The sequence below is a fragment of the Hyperoodon ampullatus genome (genome assembly GCF_949752795.1).
Source record: "Hyperoodon ampullatus genome assembly, chromosome: 3".
Lineage (NCBI taxonomy): Eukaryota > Metazoa > Chordata > Mammalia > Artiodactyla > Ziphiidae > Hyperoodon > Hyperoodon ampullatus.
The window spans coordinates 105,790,372-105,815,113 of NC_136916.1; the positions used below are offsets into that span (position 1 = coordinate 105,790,372).

At 55.9% G+C, this 24,742-nt stretch overlaps 1 protein-coding gene across 2 annotated transcripts; it reads right to left on the reverse strand.

Annotated features, from left to right (window-relative positions):
* Window positions 1-23,874, reverse strand: MYH6 (myosin heavy chain 6; the record flags this gene model as incomplete). 2 transcript variants are annotated; one of them, XM_079698819.1, is made up of 37 exons in its annotated part: window positions 1-21; window positions 388-522; window positions 1,199-1,294; window positions 2,900-3,175; window positions 3,388-3,513; window positions 4,386-4,589; window positions 4,830-5,138; window positions 6,045-6,169; window positions 6,307-6,472; window positions 6,646-6,829; window positions 7,375-7,571; window positions 7,934-8,052; window positions 8,144-8,270; window positions 8,622-9,011; window positions 11,138-11,228; window positions 11,455-11,600; window positions 11,886-12,062; window positions 12,212-12,454; window positions 12,601-12,856; window positions 14,110-14,246; window positions 14,531-14,654; window positions 14,800-14,917; window positions 15,008-15,095; window positions 15,386-15,456; window positions 16,147-16,456; window positions 17,641-17,811; window positions 18,095-18,363; window positions 18,922-19,060; window positions 19,145-19,248; window positions 19,681-19,779; window positions 20,046-20,109; window positions 21,049-21,141; window positions 21,409-21,517; window positions 21,804-21,831; window positions 21,929-22,085; window positions 22,330-22,473; window positions 23,674-23,874. In XM_079698819.1, 37 exons carry the CDS (start codon window positions 23,872-23,874, stop codon window positions 1-3), a joined length of 5,814 nt encoding a protein of 1,937 aa, XP_079554945.1. The 2 variants fall into 2 exon arrangements, with proteins under 2 accessions (XP_079554945.1, XP_079554944.1); XM_079698818.1 differs by having other exon boundaries at window positions 1-24.
* Window positions 23,875-24,742: the final 868 nt, after the last annotated feature.

The following is a 24,742-nucleotide window of genomic DNA, read 5'->3' on the forward strand; positions in this document are numbered from 1 at the left end:
TCACTCCTCATCGTGCATTTTTTGCTGAGAAAGAATAAAAGGTGTGAGGGGGCAGCTGGCGGGAGGGAGGAAGGGTGTGGGGAGGAATCTCTAGGGCTTTGAGGGGCCTAAGGGAGATGCCCTTAGTGGGGAGAGGTTCAGGCCTCAGGGATCTTGGGGTCCCATTTAGGGGTCCTTGTGGTTCGGGGGGGGGGTGGGACTGGGCTTTCTAAGGAGGTTCCAGTCTGTGGGGGGCTTCTCTGAGCAGGAGGGGGGATGCTCAGGTGTGAGTGCTGTGGGACCCTCAGGGCTATCCAAATACAGGGGGAGGAGTGCCCACTAAGAGGGCACTGACATTGGGGCCGCGCTGCTAGGGGGGTGAGTAGCGGGGTCTGGGGAGGGACCCACCTTGGCGCCGATGTCGCGGCTCTTGGCCCGCAGTTTGTTGACCTGGGACTCGGCGATGTCCGCCCGCTCCTCTGCCTCATCCAGCTCGTGCTGCACCTTGCGGAACTTGGACAGGTTGGTGTTGGCCTGTTCCTCCTGCGGGGGTTTGGGGGGCGGGAGGATGAGGCGAGAAGGGGCCCAGCCTCCTAGTCTGTCCCTGACCAGGAGCTCAGTGCTCTCACCCCTCACCCGTGTTCCTGCAACAGCCTTGCCAAGGGTGTCCTGCTCCTGGCTTGGCCCCCTCCTCAAACTTGTCCAGCACTCAGACTCCCAGCCACTCACTGCCCAGGAGGAATCCCACGCTGCCTGGTCTCCCTGCCCTCAGAATCCAGCTTCACCTCACCTGTCCAAATGTGACTCTGACAGTGCTCCTGGACCGCCGGGGGTTCCTGCACAGGTGTGCTCATCAGCACGTGACATCCACACTTCTGTGCTCACCCGGATGTCCTCCCCACTGTGCTATGCCTGCTCAGGTCCTCTTCCAGGCCCAGTTCTCCTGCCACCTTCCAGCCTTCAGCACTGGCTGGCCCCCTGACCTGCATCAGCAGCTGCACTGCCTTCTCTTGGGCTTACCGGTATATGGATTATAAGCAGCTTGTGGGCAGGTCCTGGGCGGAATAAGCTTTGCTCTTATTAACTTAGAGTGCCTGACACAGCTCTGAGTTTGAGAGTTAAAGTGAACGGCAAACCCTCCATCCAGGTCTCATGCTGGGGTGGACACTTGTTGGTTCTGACACATAGGAGGGGTGTGTGGAGAAAACCATGAACTCACTGCCTCCTCGGCCTGGCGCTTGTAGGCCTTGACCTTCAGCTGCAGCTTGTCCACCAGGTCCTGCAGCCGCAGCAGGTTCTTCTTGTCCTCCTCTGTCTGGGGGCATATGGGCGGGAGAAGCCAGTTTTAGGGGCGGGGGCAGAAGCGATTATCTCTCCCTCCCTCACCACCCCATCTTCTCCTCACGCCTTAGCTGCTCTTCCCTCCAACAGGTCAGGTCAAAGAGGTGGTGGGGAGGGCTTCCCTGGTGGTGCAGTGGTTGGGAGTCCGCCTGCCGATGCAGGGGACACGGGTTCGTGCCCCAGTCTGGGAAGATCCCACATGCCGTGGAGCGGCTGGGCCTGTGAGCCATGGCCGCTGAGCCTGCGCGTCCGGAGCCTGTGCTCCGCAACGGGAGAGGCCACAACGGTGAGAGGCCCGCGTACCGCAAAAAAAAAAAAAAAAAAAAAGAGGTGGTGGGGAAACTTCATCTCTGACACTGCTTATAGGTCAAAGGGCACGGCAAGGTCCTCAGTCCAGGATCTAAAAAGCAAGGAGGGCTGTGGCCCTAAGGTGAGAAATGGGAGGAGGGGCTCGGAACCAAATGGGATTTCTTCATCTGATAATATGGAGACATCAGGGCTGTTCCAGCTCTAATCTGGAGCACTAGAGGTGCTCTTGGACAGTGGTTCTGGAGTGACCAGAGAGGACTAATGATGAAAGCAGAAAGAAGGGATTATCATAATCCAGATCATTCTAATCTATCATAACCCAATATACATTGTACTGGGTCAGGTATTGGGCACCAGGATCACTGGCTCCAATGTCGCGTGATCATTCCTGATCATTGCATGTGCTAGGATGCTACTGCCACTTATGCCCAAAATACACCTGAAGTTCTACATCTGTATCTCTTTCCTGTGCCTCTCATATCCAGCTGTCAAATGGACCAATACCCCCTTCCTCTGTCTCTCCTGCCCAGGCACACTGTGAAAATAACAGGTCAAAGGCATAAGCTCTGAGCTATACAGATGGAGGGCTTAGAACATTTTGGGATTTCTTTCTCTAAGGCCTTCTGTTTGTTGTCCCAGAAGTTCCATGGAAGATCTGAGCCTTTTCCCATCCTTGACTTTTATCACTGAAATGCCACACAATGCCCCTGCCTCTGAGACTGGTGGAAAGATTGCTTGGACTGTTCTGAAGCCTTCATGGTAGTGCTTCAGGTTATTAAAAAACTGGGGAGGGCTTCCCTGGTGGCGCAGTGGTTGAGAGTCCGCCTGCTGATGCAGAGAATGCGGGTTCATGCCCCGGTCCGGGAAGATCCCACATGCCGCGGAGCGGCTGGGCCCGTGAGCCATGGCCGCTGAGCCTGCGCGTCCGGAGCCTGTGCCCCGCAACGGGAGAGGCCACAACAGTGAGAGGCCCACATACCACAAAAAAACCAAAAACCAAAAAACAAAAAACTGGGGACATGCTGGTTCAAAGAGCTTTCAAGAAGTAGAAGTAGATTCTCCCTTCGCTAGAAACATTCATGGACTCAAGCCAAACAGTCTCCAGAGATTGTGAAAGAAAATTAATCTCAAGACAGCTTCTCAAGGAGCAGGTGGCAGGAGGGCTGGGTGGCTCTGTGTGGGGCCAGTGTGGGTCAGGATGGGGGGCGAGGGATGCGCTTTCATGTCCACTCCTAAGGGCCCGGCCCCAGAGCAGCGGCCGCGCCCACACCTGGTAGGTGAGCTCCTTGATGCGACGCTCGCTCTTCCTCATGCCCTTGATGGACTCTGCATTGCGCTTCTGCTCGGCTTCCAGCTCATTCTCCAGCTCCCGCACCCGCGCCTCCAGCTTCTGCAGCTGCTTCTTGCCGCCCTTGAGGGCGATCTGCTCGGCCTCGTCCAGCCGGTGCTGCAGGTCCTTGATGGTCTGCTCCATGTTCTTCTTCATGCGCTCCAGGTGCGCACTGGTGTCCTGCTCCTTCTTCAGCTCCTCCGCCATCATGGCGGCCTGTGCACGGCAGAGAGTGTAAAGGAACAGGGCCCCGGGGCCCCTTCTTTCCCATCAAGGATCACCTCTTTCCCATCCTGCCATTTGCTCCCCGAGGCCCTCAAACCCACAGAGTGGCAGAGTCACCGCTGTTACAGCACAGTGGCCTGGCCTGGACCCACAGCCCTGGTTCGAGTCTTTTGGGGAGGGCAAGGAGGGGAGCGGTCACTCACGTCCGTGATGGCCTTCTTGGCCTTCTCCTCGGCGTTCCTGCACTCCTGCACTGCCTCCTCCACTTCACTCTGAAGCTGGGACAGGTCTGCCTCCATCTTCTTCTTCTGGTTGATGAGGCTGGTGTTCTAGATAAAGGTAAAGAAAACTACTGAATGTATGCTTTGCTGCCTGATTCTACACTTTTACCCAGAGAAAATTAGAACGGGTCATTTTTAAAAAACATGTCTTGCTTTTAGTATTTTCCTTGCTTTGCACCTGCTTTCTCTTTTCCTATGAAAATAGATATATTCTACACAATATATCTAAAGGGACTCAGCTCTGAAGAAAGACTTCAAGCAGGAAAGGGTCTGTACTTCTACTCCTGAGCTCTGTAGTAACATGTCTGTGCAGGAGGATGAAAATATTCCAAGGAAAATGGGAAAAACTTGGTTAAAGGGACTGTATCCTGGAAGTGATTAGAGTTATAGAAAGAGTGGGGTAAGGAAGAGAGGACCACATCAGTGGGTGATGTCATTCCCATATGTACTAGATTATGGAACAAAACTCCACAGGGCAGTGCAGTGAGATGGACATAAAAACCGACTATAGCTGAAAACAGTGTGTATGGGATTGCAGAAAAATGGTGTTCTGTGGAGAATTTGGCTTGCAAGTAGATGCAGTTGTGCTTCTTTCAACTCCAAAAGTCCCATTTTAATACAGCAAGCTGCGGCTGGCTGTCTTCTAGATGTAGGATATCACATAACAGCATGCATTCCATGACTCCCAGATCTGTGATTTTGCCAGGCACCACCAATCCACCATGACACTCTTAGCTTTTAAGTGTAGACCCCTTTCTCAAGGTTGTGGTTCCGCAGCCATGACTAACAGAGGCGAGCTGGTCCAAGAGATGAAATAATTTATGATCCAGGTTGGACATATGCTTTCTCAGGGCATCTGATTCAGAGCATTGCTAGGTGTCCTGGCTCTGCTGCTCGGCAGGTTTCTCCTGGCCTCTCACCTGGGAGTGCAGCAGCTGCACCCGCTCACTGGTCTCGATCAGCTCCTGCTCGGCCAGCTTCCGGGACCGCTCCGTCTGCTCCACCACGGCCCGCAGCTCCTCCAGCTCAGCCTGCAGCAGGTTGTTGCGCCGCTCCACGATGGCGATGTTCTCCTTCAGGTCATCGTTGGCACGGACCGCGTCATCCAGCTGGATCTGGGTGTCCTGCACATCAGGAGAGTGGGCGTGAGAGAGGCGGCTGGGCTCTGGCCCATCAGAAGGCTGTCAGCTGAACTGGATGCTGTGGAGAGCCCCTGGCGGTGGCTCAGGTGGGACCTGTGGGAGGTGTCTGCGACGGCCCTGGGGCAGGAGGGATCTGGTGCTGTGATGGGACGCCACCCCCCAACTCGGCCACCACCCCTCTCTGGGTGAGGTGACTTCCTGTTTCCAAGAGTCACCAGGTACCTTCAGCAAGCTCTGGAGGCTCTTGACTTGCTTCTGGGCCTCGGCGGCCACGCGGTTGGCGTGGCTGAGCTGGATCTCCATCTCGTTGAGGTCGCCCTCCATCTTCTTCTTCACCCGCAGGGCCTCATTGCGGCTGCGCGTCTCCGCGTCCAGGGAGGTCTGCAGGGAGTCCACCACCCGCAGGTGGTTGCGCTTCGCCTGCTCCATCTCCTCGTCCTTCTCTGCCAGCTTCCGCTCCATCTCTGCCTTGATCTGGTTGAACTCCAGCTGGGCCCGCAGGATCTTGCCCTCCTCGTGTTCCAGGGAGGCCTGGAGGGGAGAGGGACCGAAGTTGACAGTCAGGGCACAGGGTACATTGGGGAGGGAGGCTGGGAGGATGCAAGGTGTCACCCAGGAGGGGAAGAGCTGAGAAGAGATGGGGAGGGGGGACCTGCATCCCAGGCCATCCGGGTGCTCTGGGGGAGGAAGTGCTGGATATCCCCAGTTTCCTCTGTCAAGGAAAGGGTTCTGAGCTCACAATTGTCAAGACCCTCCAGCACCAACACTGCATGATCCTGACCCATCTAAAATATCATAGAAAAGGGAAGGATTTTTACAACCACAAATTCAAACATTTCTCTTTGTTTCCCAGGCCCCTCACCCTGTAGTGAAAAAAGTTAGAAGCCCCAAATCTCAGGGCTATCGCTAGGTTCTTACAAATGAACAGTAACAATAGCTAATATATATTAAGCGCTTAAGCACGTTACCTCATTTAATCTTCATAATAGTCATGCGTAAAATCTCATGACGTATGTACAACTGATGCCATTTTACAGATGAGAAAACCGAGGTACAGATAGCTTAAGGAACTTACCTAATGACAAAATGGTGGTCCTGAAGCCAAGTTTCAAACTCAGGTCTGTTTGAGTCTGGAGCCCATGCTCCCACCCCCTGTCTGAGGGGTTGTTATGATGGCCAGGTTTCAACTTTATAAACCCAGTGGGAAACAAACCTATGATCAAGCTGTGTGTGGCATTTTCCTTTGCACAGACCTTGGCTTTGGAGGTAGTCATGGGTAGTGGGTATATGACCTTGGATTAAGAATAAGGAGCTGATAGATTTTGTCTTGGGTCAGCATCACCCCCAGGTGAGGGAGAGTGCCGAGTCAGAGACAGGAGGGCGGGGGTGGGTAGGAGAGGGTCGGAGGCAGGGGTGCAGGCAGAGCCAGGCCCTCACCTCGGCCTCCTCCAGGGCCGACTGCAGCTCCAGCTTCTCGGCCTCCAGCTGCTTGCGGACCTTCTCCAGCTCGTGGATGGTCTTTCCACTGGAGCCCAGCTGCTCAGTCAGGTCGGAGATCTCCTCTGTGGGAGGGGCGGGCCGCTCAGCTGGGGGCAGCCGGGGTCCAACGCGGGGCACGCCCCTAGGAGCCGCTGGGTGGCGCCACGTGCGGGCCCTCCCTGCCCCGCCCCCGCCCCCGCCCCCGGCCTGGGCCCCGCACCCTGCAGGTTCTTGTTCTCCCGCTTGAAGGTCTCCAGCTGCTCCAGGGACTCCTCGTAGGCGTTCTTGAGCTTGAAGAGCTCGGTGCTGAGGGAGCGCGCCTCCTTCTGCGAGGACTCCAGCTCCGACTGCGATTCCTCGTACTTCTGCTTCCACTCGGCCAGGATCTGCGGGGACAGGACGCGGCTCACCGGGCAGCCCCAGCCCCACCTCCAGGGGCGCCCAGGCCCCTCTCCTGGGCTCAGCCTCCTCCCAGCCTCTGTCTCCTGGGAGGACGTTCCTGACTCCCGCCTGCCCGCCTGCTCTGGCCCCTGGCTGCGAGCCCCCAGCCTGGGCCCACCTTGTCGAAGTTCCTCTGCTTCTTGTCCAGGGCCGCGGCGGCCGCGTTGGAGCGCTCCACGTCCACCATCAGGTCTTCGATCTCATTCTGCAGCCGGTGCTTGGTCTTCTCCAGCGAGGAGCACTTGGCGTTGACGGCCTCGACGGCCTCCTCCGCGTCCTGCAGCCTCTGGGCCAGCTTCTTCCTGCCCGGGGCGGTTGGGTGTATGTGTGTCACTCTACCTGGGAACCGTGGGGCCTTGGGACGGCCCCTCCCTGAACTGCCCGATGAGGAGGGCCCGGCCCTCCCACCCAGCTCCTTGGGACACTGAGCAGCCCTTCAGGCCCTGGAACCCCAGCCTCCCGGGAGCCAGGGCTTCGGGTGCTTAGAACAGAGGCTCTTCCCTACGGGGAGCGGCATCAGGGTGGCAGCCCTCACCTCTCCCCACCCAGGCTGATCGGCGGTAGCTCCTCTGACCAACAAGCTTTTTGCTCGTCTTATACGTGAGCATCAGGTATAACCCGGGCCAAAAGCTCGCCCGTCACAGGAAGTGAGTCAGGGCCAGCCAGGGTTCACTCAGAGCGCAGGACCCCAGCTCCCTCGCAAGCACCTGTATTGCCCACCACGTTTCTCCCTACCCCCTCTCTTCCACCTCAAATCTGCCTCCCGTGCCCACTCTGCCTGTCTCTACCCATGTCCTCTTGAGCCTTCCTCTCTTAGAAGCAGGGTGGGGGGCTGCCCAGGACTCACTTGGCCTCCTCCAGCTCCTCGGTCCTCTGGATGGCGTCCGTCTCATACTTGGTCCTCCACTGGGCCACCTCTGAGTTGGCCTTGGACAGGACGCGCTGCAGCTCGGCCTTGGCCTCCGTCTCCTCCTCGTATTGCTCCCGCAGCAGGTCACAGTCGTGCCGGGCTGACTGCAGCGCGTGGGCCAGGGCATTCTTTGCCTGAGAGGGGCCGCACCGGGAGGCGGGCTCAGCGTCTGGGAAGGTGGGAGGGAAGGCCCTCTTCCCATTCTCCAGATCCTTTTCATATCTATGAACTTCAACCAAGCCCCGGCCTCCTTCAGGGTGAGGGCTGGTGTGGAATCTCAACATCTTAAGGTACCTTCCCAGTTTGCCCATCCCTTCCAAATAAGAAAGGAGGCGCTCAGCGATGTTCGGGTGTGGCTTAGCAGAAGAGTAGAAGAACCTGGCCTGGAGGTTTTTTCATTATAGAGGCCTCTCTGCAGCTTCCAGGCTCCATTTCTGAGGTTGGTTGCCCCAGGGCTGCCATCAATCCTGTCCGCTGCCCCGTAGCCGGGCCTCACCTTGCCCTCCTCCTCCAGCTGCCTCTTGAGGTCCTCCAGCTGCTGGGTGTAGGAGAGCTTCCCTCGGGTCAGCTGGGAGATCAGAGCCTCCTTTTCCTCCAGTTGCCGGGACAGTTCACCTGCAGGTGGGAACAAGCGTTTGTGGGCCATGGAAGGGGGCAACTGATGCTCTTCCGTGAGGCAGGCGCAGGGCTGGTTAGGGGCACCCACCGTTCTCCGTCTGCAGCTTGGCTCGCTGGGTGGAGAAGTCATTGAGGGAGCGCTGGGCCTCTTCTAGCTTCGCCCGGTACTCGTTGGCCTGGTCCTCCAGTGTCCGGGACACCTTCTCCAGGTTTGCCTTCAGGCGGTAAGGGACAAGAGAAAGGTGAATGTGGGAGGGGCTGGGTTGACTGGAGGAAGGAAGGGAGGGCCCAGGTTGGGGAGAGCACAGAGGCAGGGGGTGGGGGGTGAAATGGGGCGGGGCTGGAGGGGCACAATCTGGAGAGGATGCATGAATTAAAGAAAGGAGAGATGGTGAGGAGATGGAGACACAGGTGGAGGGCAAGGCAGGTGCAAGGGAGAGAGGGAGAGAGACCAGAGGGTGACGAATGGAGTGAGAATAAAAGCGATGGCAGAGAGGAAGTGGAAGGAAGGCGCACTGCGAGGCTGTGAGGGAGGAGAGGGCGAGGAGAGGAGAGCAGAGGCCCACCTTGGCCTTGATGATCTGCTCCATGTTGGAGGTGACGTCGTCCAGCTCCAGCTTGAACTCGCTCTTCTCCTTCTCCAGCTTCTGCTTCACGCGCTGCAGGTTGTCGATCTGCTCGCCCAGCTCGGCCACGCTGTCGGCGTGCTTCTTGCGCAGGGCGGCCGCCGTGGCCTCGTGCTGCAGCGTGGCCTCCTCCAGGTCCCGCCTCATCTTCTGAAACTCAGCCTCGCGCTTCTTGTTCATCTCGATCTGCACGGACGTGGCCCCGCCGGCCTCCTCCAGCCGCTCACTGATCTCCTCCAGCTCCCGGGACAGGTCTGAGCGCAGCTTCTCCACCTTGGCCCGGGCAGTGCGCTCGGCCTCCAGCTCTTCCTCCAGCTCCTCGATGCGTGCCTGGGCAGGGTATAGGGGGCTCAGACCCACCGCCTGACCCCTCCATCAGAGCCCCCTCCCCAGGGCTCTAGAAGGCTCCTGGCCAAAGCACCCAGGTCCTGCAGAGCAGTGGTTCTCACCAGGGGACATTCTGTGCCCCAGGGGACAGTCAACGAGGTCTGTAGACATTTTTGATGGTCATGACTTGGGGAGGGGGTGTTGCTCCTGGCATCTAGTGGGCAGGGGCCAGGGAGGCTGCCAAACATCCTATAGTGCACGGACCGTCAGTGGGAATTTGGTTGAAGCCAAACCTTCAAGGCATTTCCTGGAGGGGCATCTCAGACCCAGTCTGAGCATCTGCAGCCCTGAATCCTGAGAATCTGTGTTCAGAGAGGGATCTTGAGATCCCGTGAGGTCTTGGGTCTCAAAGATTCCACAGATTCACTAGGCTCTGCTCTGCTAATGATAAGGCAGGAAAGCTGGTGCTTGTATTTTACAAATATTTGCAACAATGTGCGTCCAAATAATCAAAAACTTTTGTAATCTTCTGAATTAACCACAAACTCCAATCAACCATATTCCTCACTCTCCAGGGCTTACTTTATTTATGCCCAGGGCTGGGTTCCAGCTTAATTGTTCCCTTCCAGGCCAGGTGAGTGCTAGCAGGGTGCCCTCCTCTGTATCATGTGCTTACCTCATTATTTTCTGGCCTTAGCCTTGGCCTGACTAAATTGGCAGAATGTCCCATTTACAATTTTGATCTGTTGTCTGACTAGGAAGGAGCAAAGGGGAGGATTGGTGGGATCCCTTCATCTGTGGTTATGGAGGGTGTTGATGGGATGTGTGTGAGGGGGTCCTGGGAGCAGGAGAGAGAGGACCACCACACCCCTGCTCCCAGGATGGAGAATGGGGACTGAGTGCAAGAGCTTGGGCAGGAAGAAGGAGGAGCCACAGCCCATTGCCAAGACCTGGTGAGGATAACAGCACAGTTGTTCTGGGTTCAACAGTCAAAGAGGTTGCCCAGACCAGGGTAGGAGAACCTGGGGACGTCCTAATATTTGCGCTAAAACCCAGAAGGGGCACCCAAGAAGATGGGAGGGAAGAGTATCACTGAAGGCAGACCAGCTCCTGAGCAGCCCCCAGAGGAGGGGAATTGTGTTCATGTGTCACTTGCACCCTGGGCTATCGACCCTGAATGCTGAGGGGAGATCAGTTCTCTCCACTAGTGGTCTCATAAGAAAATGAGAGGATAAATAGCTGAGTCCCTGTGGCCTTGGAGTCACTATGTCCAGATGTGGCCGTATAGCTTCTGCAGCTATGAAATGGGAATGAGAGTACCTGCCTTCCTTGCTTCCAGGGCTCTTCTGACAAACTTGGGACTAAAAGCACATTAAAATTCAGGGTGCATTAAAGGCAAGGGAGACTCTGGCTGTGAATTCAGTCTCCTCCTGCAGAGGGATGAGAAAGCCATGCGAAAGACAAAAGAACATCTTCTTGCAAGTGGCTGGCTCACTTCTCTAGCCTGAGCTATATTAAAATAACATATATATGTTGCCTCCTGGTTGACAAAGTGGGCTCCTATACAATATCTCTCTGCAAGGCAGGGGTCATTAGTCCCATTTTACAGACGAGAGGAGAATCTGAGGCTCAGGAGGGGGAGTGACTTGCTCAAGTTTGCAGGAGTTGACTCCATATCACGGTGCTCTGTGGGGATCCAGCCTGAGTTAGTGGCTAGGGTAAATACCTGGGAAGAATTAGAACAGAGCTTCCCATGGGAAGGTGCTCCATGAAGGCCCTTCTCACCCCCGTGAAGCGGGGAGAAGCACCAAAAGTAAGGGTTAGAGGAGAACGGAGCCCTACCAATTGTCCCAGAGCAGAAAACCCATGAGGTGGAGCATAGCTCAGCAAGAGAAGCCCTTTTAGTAAGTATGATCCCCACCCTCTCCCCCAAATAGTCCTGCTGAAATAAGACATTATTGCTCTAATGGGGGAAGGCTGATGTTCCCGAGTGCCTGTGAGTCAGGGCTGTTGGGGCCTCCGGGCGGCTTGGAGTTCTAGATACTGTCTAGAACCCTAAGCAGCTCCTACAGCCTCAGCTGCCTCAGCGCCATTGAGCTCCCGGGTGGCTACACCCAGAAGAACTTCACCTGGTTTTCCTTCAGTTTCTTCTGCAGCTGAAGGGCCAGTGCCTGCTCATCCTCTATCTTACTGTTCAGCTGATTAACGTCAAACTCCTTCCTGGAGGAGAAGAGGGTGACAGGTGGTTTTCCTTTCTCTGTGCCCATCCTCTCCTTCTGCCTCGGCAGGCAAGGACCAGTCCCCTCCCCCTGGCCCCGAGGGTGAAGGTGGGGGGCGGGGGCTGTGTGCCCGGAGCAGCCTTGGCCAGAGGTGCTGCAGCACCTTGCACTCTAACCCTCAGACCAGACACCCTCAGTAGCCCTTCCTGGCCGCCGCAGGCTCCTACTTCTTGAGCTTTTCTTCCAACTGCAGCTTGTCATTCTCTAGGTCCATGTTGCTTTCCTGGGTCAGCTTCAGGTCACCCTCCAGCTTCCGCTTGGCTCGCTCCAGGTCCATGCGCACCTTCTTCTCCTGCTCCAGGGATCCCTCCAGCTGGTGGAGAAAAGAAAATGAACAGGATGTAGGAAACCTGAGATCCACAGTGCATCCTCTTCTGCTCCCTTCTAAACCCAAAGTCCAATGGGATTGGAAGTCAGACCAGCAGAGTTAGCCCTGCAAGCATGAAGGATTAGAGACCCAGCCTAGTGAGGCACTGCAGAAAGAAAAGGGCCCCAGGGGTCATGAAAGTTAGTTCTAGGGATTGGGAACCCCCTGGCCATTGGTGTTGCCTGAAAAATCCCAACCTGAGAGGGATGGAGCATGGTTGTTACTACTCACATCATCCACCTGCTGCTCCAGTTTGACCTTAGACTTGGTCAGGGTGTTGACCTTGTCTTCCTCAGCCTGAAGGTCATCCAGGGCTTGTTGGTGGGCCTCTTGCAGAGCTTTCTTCTCCTTGGTTAGCTTGGCAATGATCTCGTCCAGCCCAGCCATCTCCTCTGTCAGGTTCTTCACCTGTTGACCAAGAACCCCATCCCCTTTAGGGTCAAAGCTCACCAACCTGGAGACATCTGTGGAGACCTCCAATGCCAAGGACCGGGGCCACACTCAGGTCTGGGAATCCTGAGGAGACTTGGGCTGGAGCCAGAGGGAGCTGCCCTCACCTTGTTCTCTGTTGCGTGCTTCTCCTTCTCCACCTTGGCCAGCGTCAGCTCCAGGTCATCAATGTCCCTCTTGAGCTCAGAGCACTCGTCTTCCAGCTTGCGCTTCTTGGCCGTGAGCTCGGCGTTCATCTCCTCCTCGTCCTCCAGCCTCTCGGTCATCTCCTTCACCTTGGCCTCCAGCTGGATCTTGTTCTTGATCAGCTGGTCGCAGCGCTCTTCCGCATCGTTGAGGTTGTCTTGTTCCTGGGAGAAGAGGACAGAGAGGAGAGATGGTGATGAAAGAGAGAAGAGATCCAGGGTCTTAAAGAGAGCCAGAGCTCTGAGACTCATAGTCCCTGGTGATGAGACGGGCTATAATCCAGGGGAGGGGAGAGGAGAAATGGTCTCACCGCCTGCACTTGGAGCTGCAGGTCGTTCTTCTCCTGCAGCAGGGACACCATCTTCTCCTCCAGATCCTTGCGTCGAGCCTCCGACTTCTCCAGCGTCTCTTTGAGGCGCCCAAACTCCTCCTTCATGAGGGCTATTTCCTTCTCTGTCTCTGCGCTCTTCAGCAGCGGTTTGATCTTGAAGTAGAGCTTCATCCAGGGCCAGTTCTTGACCCCCATGAAGGCCCGAATGTTCCACTGGATTACCAGCAGGGCATCCCTGGCAAAGAAACATGGAGGCAGGGAAGGGCACTGTAAAAGAGCACTTTGCAATCATGGGGCCAGCAGCACTCGGCTCCCAGCACATCTAAGCAAGTTTGTAGGCACCTGAGGGCAGGAACCCTGTCTTGTAGCCTTGATAGGCAACCCCACCTCAGCATAACCACACTGAACATGGAGTTGCTCCATAAATATTTATTAATTGATCAATTCAACAAAAGGGCAGTTTTTATCTTCCTTACTGGAGTATTAGTAGCTATGGAAGCTACCACTTGTAGAATGTCTACTGTGTTCGGTGTTTCTAATCTCATAAGAACCTCAAGCATGTTAAAAATATGATATTTTCCATTTATGAATATCTATAATATATGTGTAAGTCATGAAGCATGAAACAAAATGACTGTCCGTGAACTCATCACCCAAACAAGAACTAGAGCATTGCCATCGCTGATTCTACCTGTGGGCTCCACCCCATCCCCTTTCCTGGTCCTTCCACCAGAAGCAGCCACTACCTTGAATCTTGTGTTTTTTGTTTCCTAACTTTTTCAAAAAATATTTTAACCATATATGTATGCATCTTTTAACAATATGCTATTTTAAAAATTATTTCTGACCTTTATAAAAATTGCATCACACAATAGGTATCCTTCTGTGACTTGCTTTTTTCACTCAGCAATATGCTCTTAAGGTTCAAACATATTGTACCATGTAGTTTTGGTTCCCTCCTTTTTCGTTTCTTTATAATATTCCCCTGAATGAGTATACTACTATTCACCCATTCTCCTGTGGATGAAAATTCAAGTTGTTTCCAGATCTTTGCTATTTCGACCAATGTTACTATAAAGTTTCTTTTTTGTCTCATGTTGAATATGTGCAGGAGTTACTCTGTGGGAATGCACTCAGGAGTGGAAAGGTATGTAACTGTTCAGCTTTAAAAGAAAATGATACGTTGTTTTCCAAAGAGATTGCACACATTTACACATCCATAAGCAGTGAGTCAGACTTTTTGATTTTTGTCAATCTAGTGTTTAAAAATGGTATCTCATTGGAGTCTTAATTTGTATTTCCCTAAGGGGAATTTTCTTTTTTAAAGAATTCAAAATGAGACCCAGAGTGGCAAAGTCACTTGCTCAGGCTGGCTAGTAAGTGGTGGAGCCAGGATTTGAATTTAGGTCTCCTGACCCACGCCACTTCGCTCTGCTTGTCTGCCTCTTACATCTCTGGGAGTGCCTCTCTCTTTCCCTCCAGCCTCACCTGCGCTCCAAGATCTTCTTGAACTCAATGCGCATGAGCTGACCCCGGGCTTGTGCCTGGATGCGGGTGATGATGCGGCTCAGCCTCTCATCCCGCATCTCCTCCAGCAGCCCCAGCAGCCCCGCCTTGAAGAACACCTGGCGGTGAGGGGTAGAGACAAGGGGGCCACAGCCTCAGAGAAGGGTAGCCAGGGTGGAGGGAGAGTGTGGGAGACCCTGGCTCAACTTCCCAGGGCCCTGTTATCCACACATCCTAGACCTGGGAGTGAAATGTGAAAAACAAGACAGAAAGGAAGCCTGGGTTCCAGCCCTTGGTTGATACGGGTAGCCAGGAATCAGGGGTCTGCCTTCCAAACTCCCAGCTGGTCCACTCAGCATGGTCACACATCTTGCAACGCCACCCTACTGGGCTCTGGACTCACCTTGGTGTGGCCGAACTTGTACTGGTTGTGGTCAATGTCCAGGGAGCCCAGCAGCTTCTCTGTCCCTTTCCTGCTGTCAATGAACTGGCCCTCGGGGATGGCTGCCGGGTTCAGGATGCGGTACCTGGGAGGGAGTTGCCCGTAGTTACCCACGTTCTGCACTGATCTTCTCTGCCCAGAGAATCTGAGGCCACCTGAAGACTCCCCTCCCACCCGAGGCTGCCCATGCTCCCCCTGTTCCCTGAGCCCTGGAGGGCCCTGGTACCCACCTCTGCCGGAAGTCCCCGTAGAGGATGCGGTTGGGGAAGCCCTTCCTGCAGATGCGGATGCCCTCCAGCACACCATTGCAGCGCAGCTGGTGCATGACCAGGGGATTGTCCATCACCCCTGTGGCAGGAAGGGAGAGGGAGGGCGTCAGCCTTAGGGCAAGTGGATGCCAAGTGCCCTCTCCAGACTAGACCCTTGTGCATCGCTCACCGGGAGCCTTCCGTTCATTGGGGATGATGCAGCGCACAAAGTGAGGGTGGGTGGTCCTCAGGTTGGTCATCAGCTTATTCAGATTCTCCTGGGGGTGGATGAGAGTTGGAGGTCAGGAGCCACAGGGACCATCCCTTTGGTCCCTGAGCCCTGGGACCCAGACAACCTGTCACCAGAACCCTCAAAGGGATAGGGAGCTGATACATAATTTATGATGTGAGTTCAGGCTTGTATAGAATTTACATGCCAAAAACGACCACATAACTCTAGCTTCTTTCCTCTCTAAACTCAGAGCATCAGGTTAGGGTGGTGCAGACAAAATGCTCTGGGCTGGGCCTGTCCACCACAAGTCTCTTGGCATCTCTGGGCCCTTCTTACCCGGTGGAGGGCTGATACTGTCTGAAATGATGAGCCCTTTTTCTTGCCTCCTTTGCCTTTACTGCTGTCCCCTAATAACAAGAGAAGGAATGATAAACAAGGGCTTGAAAACAGAGGAGCCCTCGGGTAGGGGCAAGGCTCTGCTGCTCACTAGGTGTGTGACTTTGGGCAAATAATTCTCTAAGTCTCAGTTTTCTCATGAGGAGGAGAAGAAGATTAGAAAAGATCAAGCATGGAGCGTGCCTTTCCGGTGCCTGGCACAAAGCAAGCATTGAAATAATATCAGTGCTTTCTCTTCCCATTCCCTTCTAACCCCTACCCATGCTTACATCTTTCCACTTTCTACTTTTCTTCTTGTACTTTACCCTCATCGTTTCAATTCACACCCTTTCTCTTCCTTCTCTGAACTGGAGGCTCGTTTGTTCTACTGTGTGTTCAGTGATCCTCTCAACATTTACTGTGACCTCCTGCAGGCACGGCTCCATGCCAGGCCTGCGGCAGTGATGTGCTGCCCCCCTCACTGATCTTCAGTTGCTCAGAGTCTTGAAGAGATGCACAGCATGTACAACAACGTCCGTAACCCAATGGGCAAAATGGCACTTCCACAGAAGGGGTAGAGGTGGGCCGTTGTGGGATCTCCTGACCCCCTCCCATGGCTCACGGGCTCCCTCCTGCCTTTAGAGTTGTGTGCTTTGAAGCAGCGGGAACCTGGCCCCTTGCACCTCCAAAACTGCTCTGGCAGTGCAGGGCTGCCCTCTTACCGACATCAGTGGAGGCATACGAGGAGAAGAGTGTGGCCATGAGCTTGAGGGAGGACTTCTGGTACAAGCCCACTACCGTCTCGTTGAGCGGGTCTTTGTTCTTCTCCAGCCAGCCTGTGATGTTGTAGTCCACGGTGCCAGCGTAGTGGATCAGGGAGAAGTGGGCTTCCGGCTTCCCCTTGATATTACGCGGCTTCTGGAAGTTGTTGGACTTGCCCAGGTGGTTGTCGTACAGCTTGGCCTTGAAGGTCATGTCAGTGGCCTTGGGGAACATGCACTCCTCCTCCAGGATGGACATGATGCCCATGGGCTGATGGCGGGGTGGGGAGGGGGAGAGCATCACCGAGTGCACTCCCAGGCTTGCAGAGTCCCATACCCCGACAGAGGAGAGACTGCAGCCCAGTGTAGCAGGCAGGCCACAGAGAGCCCGAGCTGGTACCTCGTGTCCCAATACAGGAAGCCAATATTCCTGGAGTTAACCTAAATCCGAATACGTTCAGATCTGGCCAATGTAACCTCTTTCTGCCCCAGTGGACCCAGAAAAGAGCCCTGTACTCCCAATCCCCAGCCCCCGGCCCCACCAGGGCTCAAGAACAGCCCCTTCTTCCTGAATGGCTCCCTGCGTGGGGTGAAGGCTGGGACAGAAGTGTGTCAGAGGTGCCAGACCACAGGGCAGGCCAGACTCGTGCCTATATGATGGGTAACAATCGTTCAAGGAACAGTTAGAGGGATCCGGGTTCTGCACAGTGTCCTGCACTTCAGAAAGTGTAGCAGCTCTTGACTTTTCTTGGGACAGGGATCCTACTGAGAATTTGGCGAATCCAAAGACTCCCTCCCCAGAAAAATGCACATACACACGCATACTTGCATATACACCTCGCCTACCACCAGTCCACACACACTTCTACATACAATTTCAGGGAAATCTGAGGCCTCTGGAAGAGCAGCACCCTGGATAACTATGCAAAGCTTGTGGGGAAGGCCCTGTTTTCTGACTGGCCGTGGCTGGGCTGGGGGAGGGGCAGTTGCTGCGGCCTCTGGCCTCCATCAGCAATGGAGCCCTGGGAGCAAGTCAGCACTGGGAGCCTCCCACCAGCTCCGTCCTGTCTCCTTTGAGGAACCTCCATAGATAAGAGGAGCTGAAAACAGGCTTATCCTCAGCCAACAGGGAGAGGATGGGAAGCCAACATGTCTAGTTTCAGCCTAGTTTCTTCCCATGAATGATGCTTCTCATGGGGTGTCAGAGGGGCCAGGAGCCCTCTCCTTCACTACATCCCCCTCTTAAGACCCTGGGAGGTGTCCACCAGACAGGACAAGGTCTTAGGTGCTGGGGAGAGAAGGAAGGGCTGGACCTGTGTATGCTTCTGATGTCACAGTGTGTGAAAGCAGGGCTTGGGATTCTGGGGACTAGTTTCCTGGGTGTAGAGGGACAGGGCTGCCACTTTGTCTGGGATGGCAGGTGAAGGGGACCGTGTGGAGGGGCCGAATCGGCACCTTCTCGATGAGGTCGATGCAGGCCTGCAGGTCCATGCCGAAGTCGATGAACTCCCACTCGATGCCCTCCTTCTTGTATTCCTCTTGTTCCAGCACGAACATGTGGTGGTTGAAGAACTGCTGCAGCTTCTCGTTGGTGAAGTTGATGCAGAGCTGCTCAAAGCTGTTGAACTACAGAGCGGGGGGTGGGGGAGGGGAGCGGGTCAGGCGGGCAGCAGTCCGTGGCCCATGGGGTGGGCCCAGGGCTGCGTCCAGCCCGGCAAGGGGTGCAGCTTGTCCCTCCCCTCCCCTGTCAGGGCGGGGAGGGAGAGCCCCCTGAAGACACATGACCGCCTCCACCACTGCGGAGCCCACCGCCATCCCCGCGCCTGGCCTGCAGCCAGCTCAGCCAGCAGTGGCTGCCTGTGCAAACCAGTGAGTTACGGTTCTCCCGGCCCCGGGGCTCCCCACTCACGTCGAAGATCTCGAAGCCGGCAATGTCCAGGACGCCTATGAAGTACTGGCGCGGCTGCTTGGTCTCCAGGGTGGCGTTGATCCGCGTCACCATCCAGTTGAACATCTTCTCGTACACGGCCTTGGCCAGCGCCCCGATGGAGTAGTACACCTGCTGGACATTCTGCCCCTTGGTGACGTACTCGTTGCCCACCTTCACTCGAGGGTGGCACAGCCCCTTGAGCAGGTCGGCTGAGTTCAGCCCCATGAGGTAGGCGGACTTATCAGCATCTGGTGGAGAAGGAAAGGGATAAGCAAGCACTTTCAGCAGACCCTCTTTCCCTGCCCAGGACCATCAGGTCCTACCTCTCTCGTTAAACAGTTGCAAATAGGGACTTCCCTGGTGGCACAGTGTTTAAGAATCCGCTTGCCAATGCAGGGGACACAGGTTCAATTCCTGGTCTGCGAAGATCCCACATGCCGTGGAGCAACTAAGCCTGCAAGCCACAACTACTGAGCCTGCGCTCTAGAGCCCACGAGCCACAACTACTGAGCCCACGTGCCGCAACTACTGAAGCCCACGCTCTTAGAGCCCGTGCTCCGCAACAAGAGAAGCCACCGCAATGAGAAGCCCGCACACCGCAACGAAGAGTAGGCCCCGCTCACCCCAACTAGAGAAAGCCCGCACGCAGCAACGAAGACCCAACGCAGCCAAAAAAAAAAAATCGTTGAAAGGCACCCCTTTTGGACACAGAATGGGAGACCGTGCTCCTAGAGGACTGTCTCTGCATGACGGGCAGACAGCCATCCCCTCAGGCCTTCTCAGCGCCTGCTCTCCTGTCCTCGAACCTTCAGTGCCGTCGGGCTCGGCCTGCTCCTCCCGCTGCTTCTGCTTGAACTTCATGTTTCCGTAGTGCATGATGGCGCCCGTCAGCTTGTAGACGCCGGCCTTTTCCTCAGGAGTGAAGCCCAGCACGTCGAAGGCGCTCTGGGGCAGGGCGAGAGAGGCAGGGTGAGTGACGGGGCGGGCGGCCCAGGAGCCCCGGGACCCTCCCGCTGCCTCCTCGCTCACATCCGTGGCCGCCAGCTCCTCGGAGTCGTCGATGGAGGCCACGGACACCTCCCCCTGAGACACGAAGGCGTAGTCGTAGGGGTTGTTGGTGACCAGCAGCATGTCTGTCCAGGCGAGGGACAGGGCAGGGGACAAGGGGGTGGGAGGGGGCACGGTGGGGGGGAGGGGTGGGGAGAAGGGAAGAGCGGGAGCAGGTAGAGAGGAGGACCGTCAGCAAGGACCAAGGGGAGGACCCAGAAGAAAAGGAAAAGTGGGCGGCGAGGACCCAGGGTAGAAGGATGGTGGGCGAATGACAGGTGGGAGAAGGGGAGGCAAATGCAGAGGAGAAGGAGTAAAGCAGCAAGGAAGGGTGGAAAGGGAGGCAAGAATTGACACAGGGGAGTCCAAGGTGAGGGAGGAAGAGAAAGGCAACGGGCAGATGGAAGGAGGGGGGGTGAGCAGGCTGGCGGGACGGGTGAGGAGGAGGAGGGATCTGCCCTGCACAGGCGGGCTTGCGGAGGGCGCTGGGGGCAGCAGGGCCATCGGGCTGGGCTCACCCAGCAGCTCTGGCTTCTTGTTGGACAGGATCTGGTAGAAGATGTGGTAGTTCCTCTCAGCCTTCAGCTGGAAGATCACCCGGGACTTCTCCAGGAGATCTGAAGTGAGGAGAGGGGAGGAAGGCAGGTAAGGAGGGAAAGAGCCAAGCCAGCAAAAGGGTGGAGGTCGGGGGAGAAGAGCTCTCCCGGCAAGTGGAGAGAGCCAGGGGAAAGATACGGTTGAAAGGAAGAAGAATTCTAAAGCCAAGAGGCAAATGTAGACAGAGACAGAAGATGGAGGGGAAATGTTGAGGTGGGGCATCCAGCGGGAATGAAGGCAGAGGTGGAGGACCCGGAGGTGTGGGCAGGGCTCCCCACGTACTCACAGGTTTCTATGTCTGCAGAAGCCAACTTTCCAGTGGCTCCAAAGTGGATCCTGATGAATTTCCCCTGGGGGCAGATGGGACAAAGAGTGAGAGAGCTGGCCACAAGAGACGCATGGACATCCTGGGCCTCATTGCAACCCAGAATGCCCTGGACGGTTCTGGAAATGTAAATGACTTCTTTGGAATCCCAGTTTAGTATCAGTAAAACAGGGAAGAGGATGCCCTTCCCCACATGCCACCCAGGGATCTCTGAGCAGAAACAACACAGGAGGGGACTTCCCTGGTGGTCCAGCTGTTAGGACTCTGCTCTCCCAATGCAGGGGGCCCAGGTTCAATCCCTGGTCAGGGAACTATCAATAGATCCTGCACGCCACAACTAAAGATCCCGCCTGCCACAGTGAAGATCCCACGTGCCACGACTAAAGACCCAGCTCAGCCAAATAAATAAATAAATAAATAAATATTTTTTTAAAAAAGAAAGAAATGACACAGGAATGAGCACTGATAGAATGTGTCCTGCTTATACCTCTGATATGATCTCTTGTAATCCTCCCAATAACCAGCAAGGTAGATACTACTACCTCTCTCTCACTGATGAAGGAACTGGGGCTCAGAGAGGTGTGGGGACTTGCTGGGCAGATGGAATGCTGGGGAATTGGCTCCAACACCCATGTTCTCTTCCCACCTCCAGTGTGGAAGAGCTTTGGAAACAGTCATAAGGAAAATCTAGAATGTGACCCAAATCAGCCCTGTTACTCGGCTCTGGAACAGCTGTGGTGGCTCTGGGCCTCTTTTCTTGAGTTCCCAGCACTTGGGGGGCCAGGCTGAGTGGGGAGGGTTTGGAGTGTGTGTGTGTGTGTGTGTGTGTGTGTGTGTGTTATTTGATATCCCCAAACCAAATGCAGGACAATCAACCAGGTGGGGTGACTGTTGGCAAAACTGCACCCCCCTTTTTTTTGTTGAGGCCGCATGAGGCCAGTTGGCAGTGGTCAGGTGCACTCACAAAGCGGGAGGAGTTGTCGTTCCGGACGGTCTTGGCGTTGCCGAAGGCCTCCAGGGCGGGGTTGGCCTGGATGATCTGGTCCTCCAGGGTGCCCTGCAGAGGGAGCAGAGTGCAGGGCTGCATCTCCAGTCCACCTCCAGGTGGTGGTGGGGAGGGCGGGTGTGTGGCTGGATGAACTGCTGGGGGGTCTGCCGCTCCAACGGGTCATATTCAGACCTCAGAGTGTGTGTCTCCTGCCAGGTAGGTCTTGAGCACTGGGCTCAGGGGTGCAGTCTTCACTGTTTCCCAGGGCAGGGCTAGGGGTCCCCTGGTCAGCCCGCCCCCAGTCCCCCTCTGCCGAGCCCGTGGCCCACCCGGCACCTTGGTTGCATTGACGTCCTTCTTGCCTCGGTCACCTATGGCTGCGATGCTGGCAAAGTACTGGATGACACGTTTCGTGTTCACAGTCTTCCCTGCCCCAGATTCTCCACTGGGGGCAACAGGGACCCATCAGAACCCAGATTCCCACCACCCTCCATTCGAAGTTCAGCACTGCACACCCCTCTCTCAGAGTCCCAGCCATCTAATCTCCTCCCCCGAGGCCCAGCTCCCTGCAGAGTCTGCCCAGCACTGTAGGTCACTCCGGCACTCCTCGGAGAGCCCAGTTCCTTGCAGTCTCCGCCTTAAACCTTTCCTCCCCACCCCATCACCCCCAGGAATCAGCCTGGGTCCCCCCGCAGCCCACGCCCCTCTGTGGGTGGATGGTGTTTGCTCACGTGATGAGGATTGACTGGTTCTCCCGATCTGGAAGAGAAAAGAGCAGAGGCAATGGGGTCAGGGCTGAGGGCCCAGGTCCATGGGTGTGGGGCTGAGGGGCCACAGGTCAGAGCAGCCGGCTCACCTGTCAGCATGTACTGGTAGGCGTTGTCGGAGATGGAGAAGATATGGGGCGGCGCCTCGCTCCTCTTCTTGCCCCGGTAGGCGGCCACCACCTCAGCGTTGTACACCGGCAGCCACTTGTAGGGGTTGATGGTGACGCAGAAGAGGCCCGAGTAGGTCTGAAGCAGAAGATAGGGCAGTCATGAGAAGTTGGAAGGGAGAGCCTGGGATGGGCAGTGGTGACAGGCAGAGGAGTCCCTGGTCAGCCCAGCTGGCTCCTCTCTTCCTGCAGCTGACCAGGGATGGGATGGGGGCAGAGAGCCGTTTGGGAGAGTTCCAACCTCCTCCCAGTGGGAGAATCGCCCCGGCCTACTTTGGACTCTGTGCAGGACAGGCTGCCCGCCATGTGCAGGACACACTCACGTAGATCATCCAGGCTGCGTAGCGCTCCTTGAGGTTGAAAAGCACCGCAGGCTCGTGCAGGAAGGTCAGCATGGCCATGTCCTCGATCTTGTCGAACTTGGGCGGGTTCTGCTGCAACACCTGGTCCTCCTTCACGGTCACCGTCTGGGGAGGGGGTGGGGCAGTAGGACAGGGGTGACCACACTCCCACCAGGACCCTTGCCAGCCTCGCCCACTTACCTCCTCCCAGAATACAGGCTGTGACCTGGCCTCGTTCCCCTAGCTCTTCTCTCACCAGTGCCTGGGCCCTAGCCCATAGCTCCCCATGACACCAGATAATCTACCTGCCCACTGTCTCTCCCTTCCTAGGAACTGTCCTAGAGTCCCTGTGTCTTGCCAGTTCCCCAGACCCTGTGCCCATGAGCATCACCTTTCAGTCCCTGCTTAATTGTCTAAGGCTGGCCACTCTCTGACCTGTGCACACACACCTTACCCTGACTCTTGGGGGCAGTACTTCAGGGCATCAATTGCTCAGGGCAAACCTTGCCACTAACGGAAAAACATCTCACCCATCTACCCTACACTCTTCACTGGTCACTGTCAAATGGTTTGATCGCCACTGGTCAGTTTGCCGTGCCCTGACGTCAGGAGATCCTGCAAGTAGGTATTCCAACATTTTTTTACAGTGGAGAAAGCTGTGGATCAATAACTAAATGATTTGCCAGCATGGTGGCTGCTAGTGGCAGAGCGGGGTTCAGGGTCAAAGTCCCCAGAGGTTGTGGCCTGTTATTACACACCTCAGTGGGACGCAACAGTCAGCCAGCATGTCTGCGAGGCACACGGTTCTGAGCCACTGCTGCTGAGCAGTGGCAGTTCTCGTGGCTGGCATGAGGGACCAGGACTGTGGATTTCTGAGTGTCAGTTGTCAGCCCTGGACTGAGCATTCCACTTAAGAGTTCCTGCTCTTTGCGTTCATCGGTAAAAGTTTGCTCTTTGTATGGCTGGGGAGGACTGGGGAGACTCGGTTCATGGAGGAAGCTGAGGCAGAGTGGAGGGATGCAGGTTTGAGAAGGGAGCTTCATTTGATGCTGTGTCTATGCCCTCTTTATCTAAAAGTCCCCTCTGAGGAGGAAACCAGCTGAGGTTTTCAGCCGCCAACATCCTCTCTGGTAACGGGCTGGCGTGGGGCCTTGTTACAGCTGCTCAGACCTAACAAGAAAGGTCAGTTCTCACTCAGAGGCTGGGCTTCTCGAGGGGGGCTCATCCAGCACCCCCCCTGGCTTTGGCTCTTCTCCAGAGCCCCTCAGGTCCCACTGCATGTGGCTCCACCCCTGCACCCACCACCCTGTGCTGTGCCCCACGCACCTTGCCATTCTCTGTCTCGGCAGTGACCTTGCCTCCCTCCCGGGACAAGATCTTGGCCTTGACAAACTCTTCCTTGTCATCCGGCACGAAGCACTCAGTGCGGATGTCGAAAGGCCGGGTCTGGGCCTCTAGACGCTCCTTCTCTGACTTGCGGAGGTACTGGGCCGCCGCCCCAAAATCGGCCATCTGGGCATCGGTCATCTTGTCCCTCCTCTGTGGCTGAGACAGGAGGGCCCAGGCCTCAGTGGGTGGCATTGCCCTCTGCCCCCGACTCTCTGCTCCACCTCCTCACCACCTGGGTCCTATCACTCTCACCTCTCTACCTGGCCTGGGTCCAGCCCTCCCCAACTGGGGTTCTGCTTCCCTTGCCCTCTGATGTGAAGCTGAAGGAGAATCTGTCAGGGGTCTGCGTGGGGTGGAATTGGCTAGAGTTTGCTAAGGCGAAGTGCTGAGCTGCTCAGAGGAGAGACAGGGGGCCCCTGGTGCAGCAACCTGGCTTCCAGGAGAAAATTGAGGTGGTTCTCACCCGGCGATCTCTTCACAGAGAATCCTGGAGACTCTGGACCATGGGCGGAGCCACAGAGGTACAGCCAGGCAGAGGGAAGAACAGACAAGGAGAATGAGGAACAACGGAGGCAGGCCCGTGGGGAGAAGTAAGCCGGGAGGCTAAACCGAGAGCCAGCCGAGTGGGACAGACCGACATGGGCAGTCAGGGGCAGATGAGAGGCAGAGAGACAGGAAAGAAAGGATGCGGAGCCAGTAAAAGTGAGAGGAGTGGGATGTGGAATCCGAGATGGAAACAGAGAGGCAAGGAGATTAGAACACGCAGCTGTGAAGGGCAGGAGGAGAGACAGACAAAGAAGTATGATAGCGACAAGTACTGACAAAGACCAAGAGGCAGAATAAAATTGGACAAAGAGAGGGAAGCCATCCAAGGAGGGGCAAAGGTGGAGAACGCACACGCAGGACACAGAAAGCAGGAGAGGACAGATGCAGGGAAAGAAATGCAGATAGGAGAAGCAAAGAGGTTTCTGGTTTTCCCCTTGGAACCTCCCCTCTGTCAGTGGAA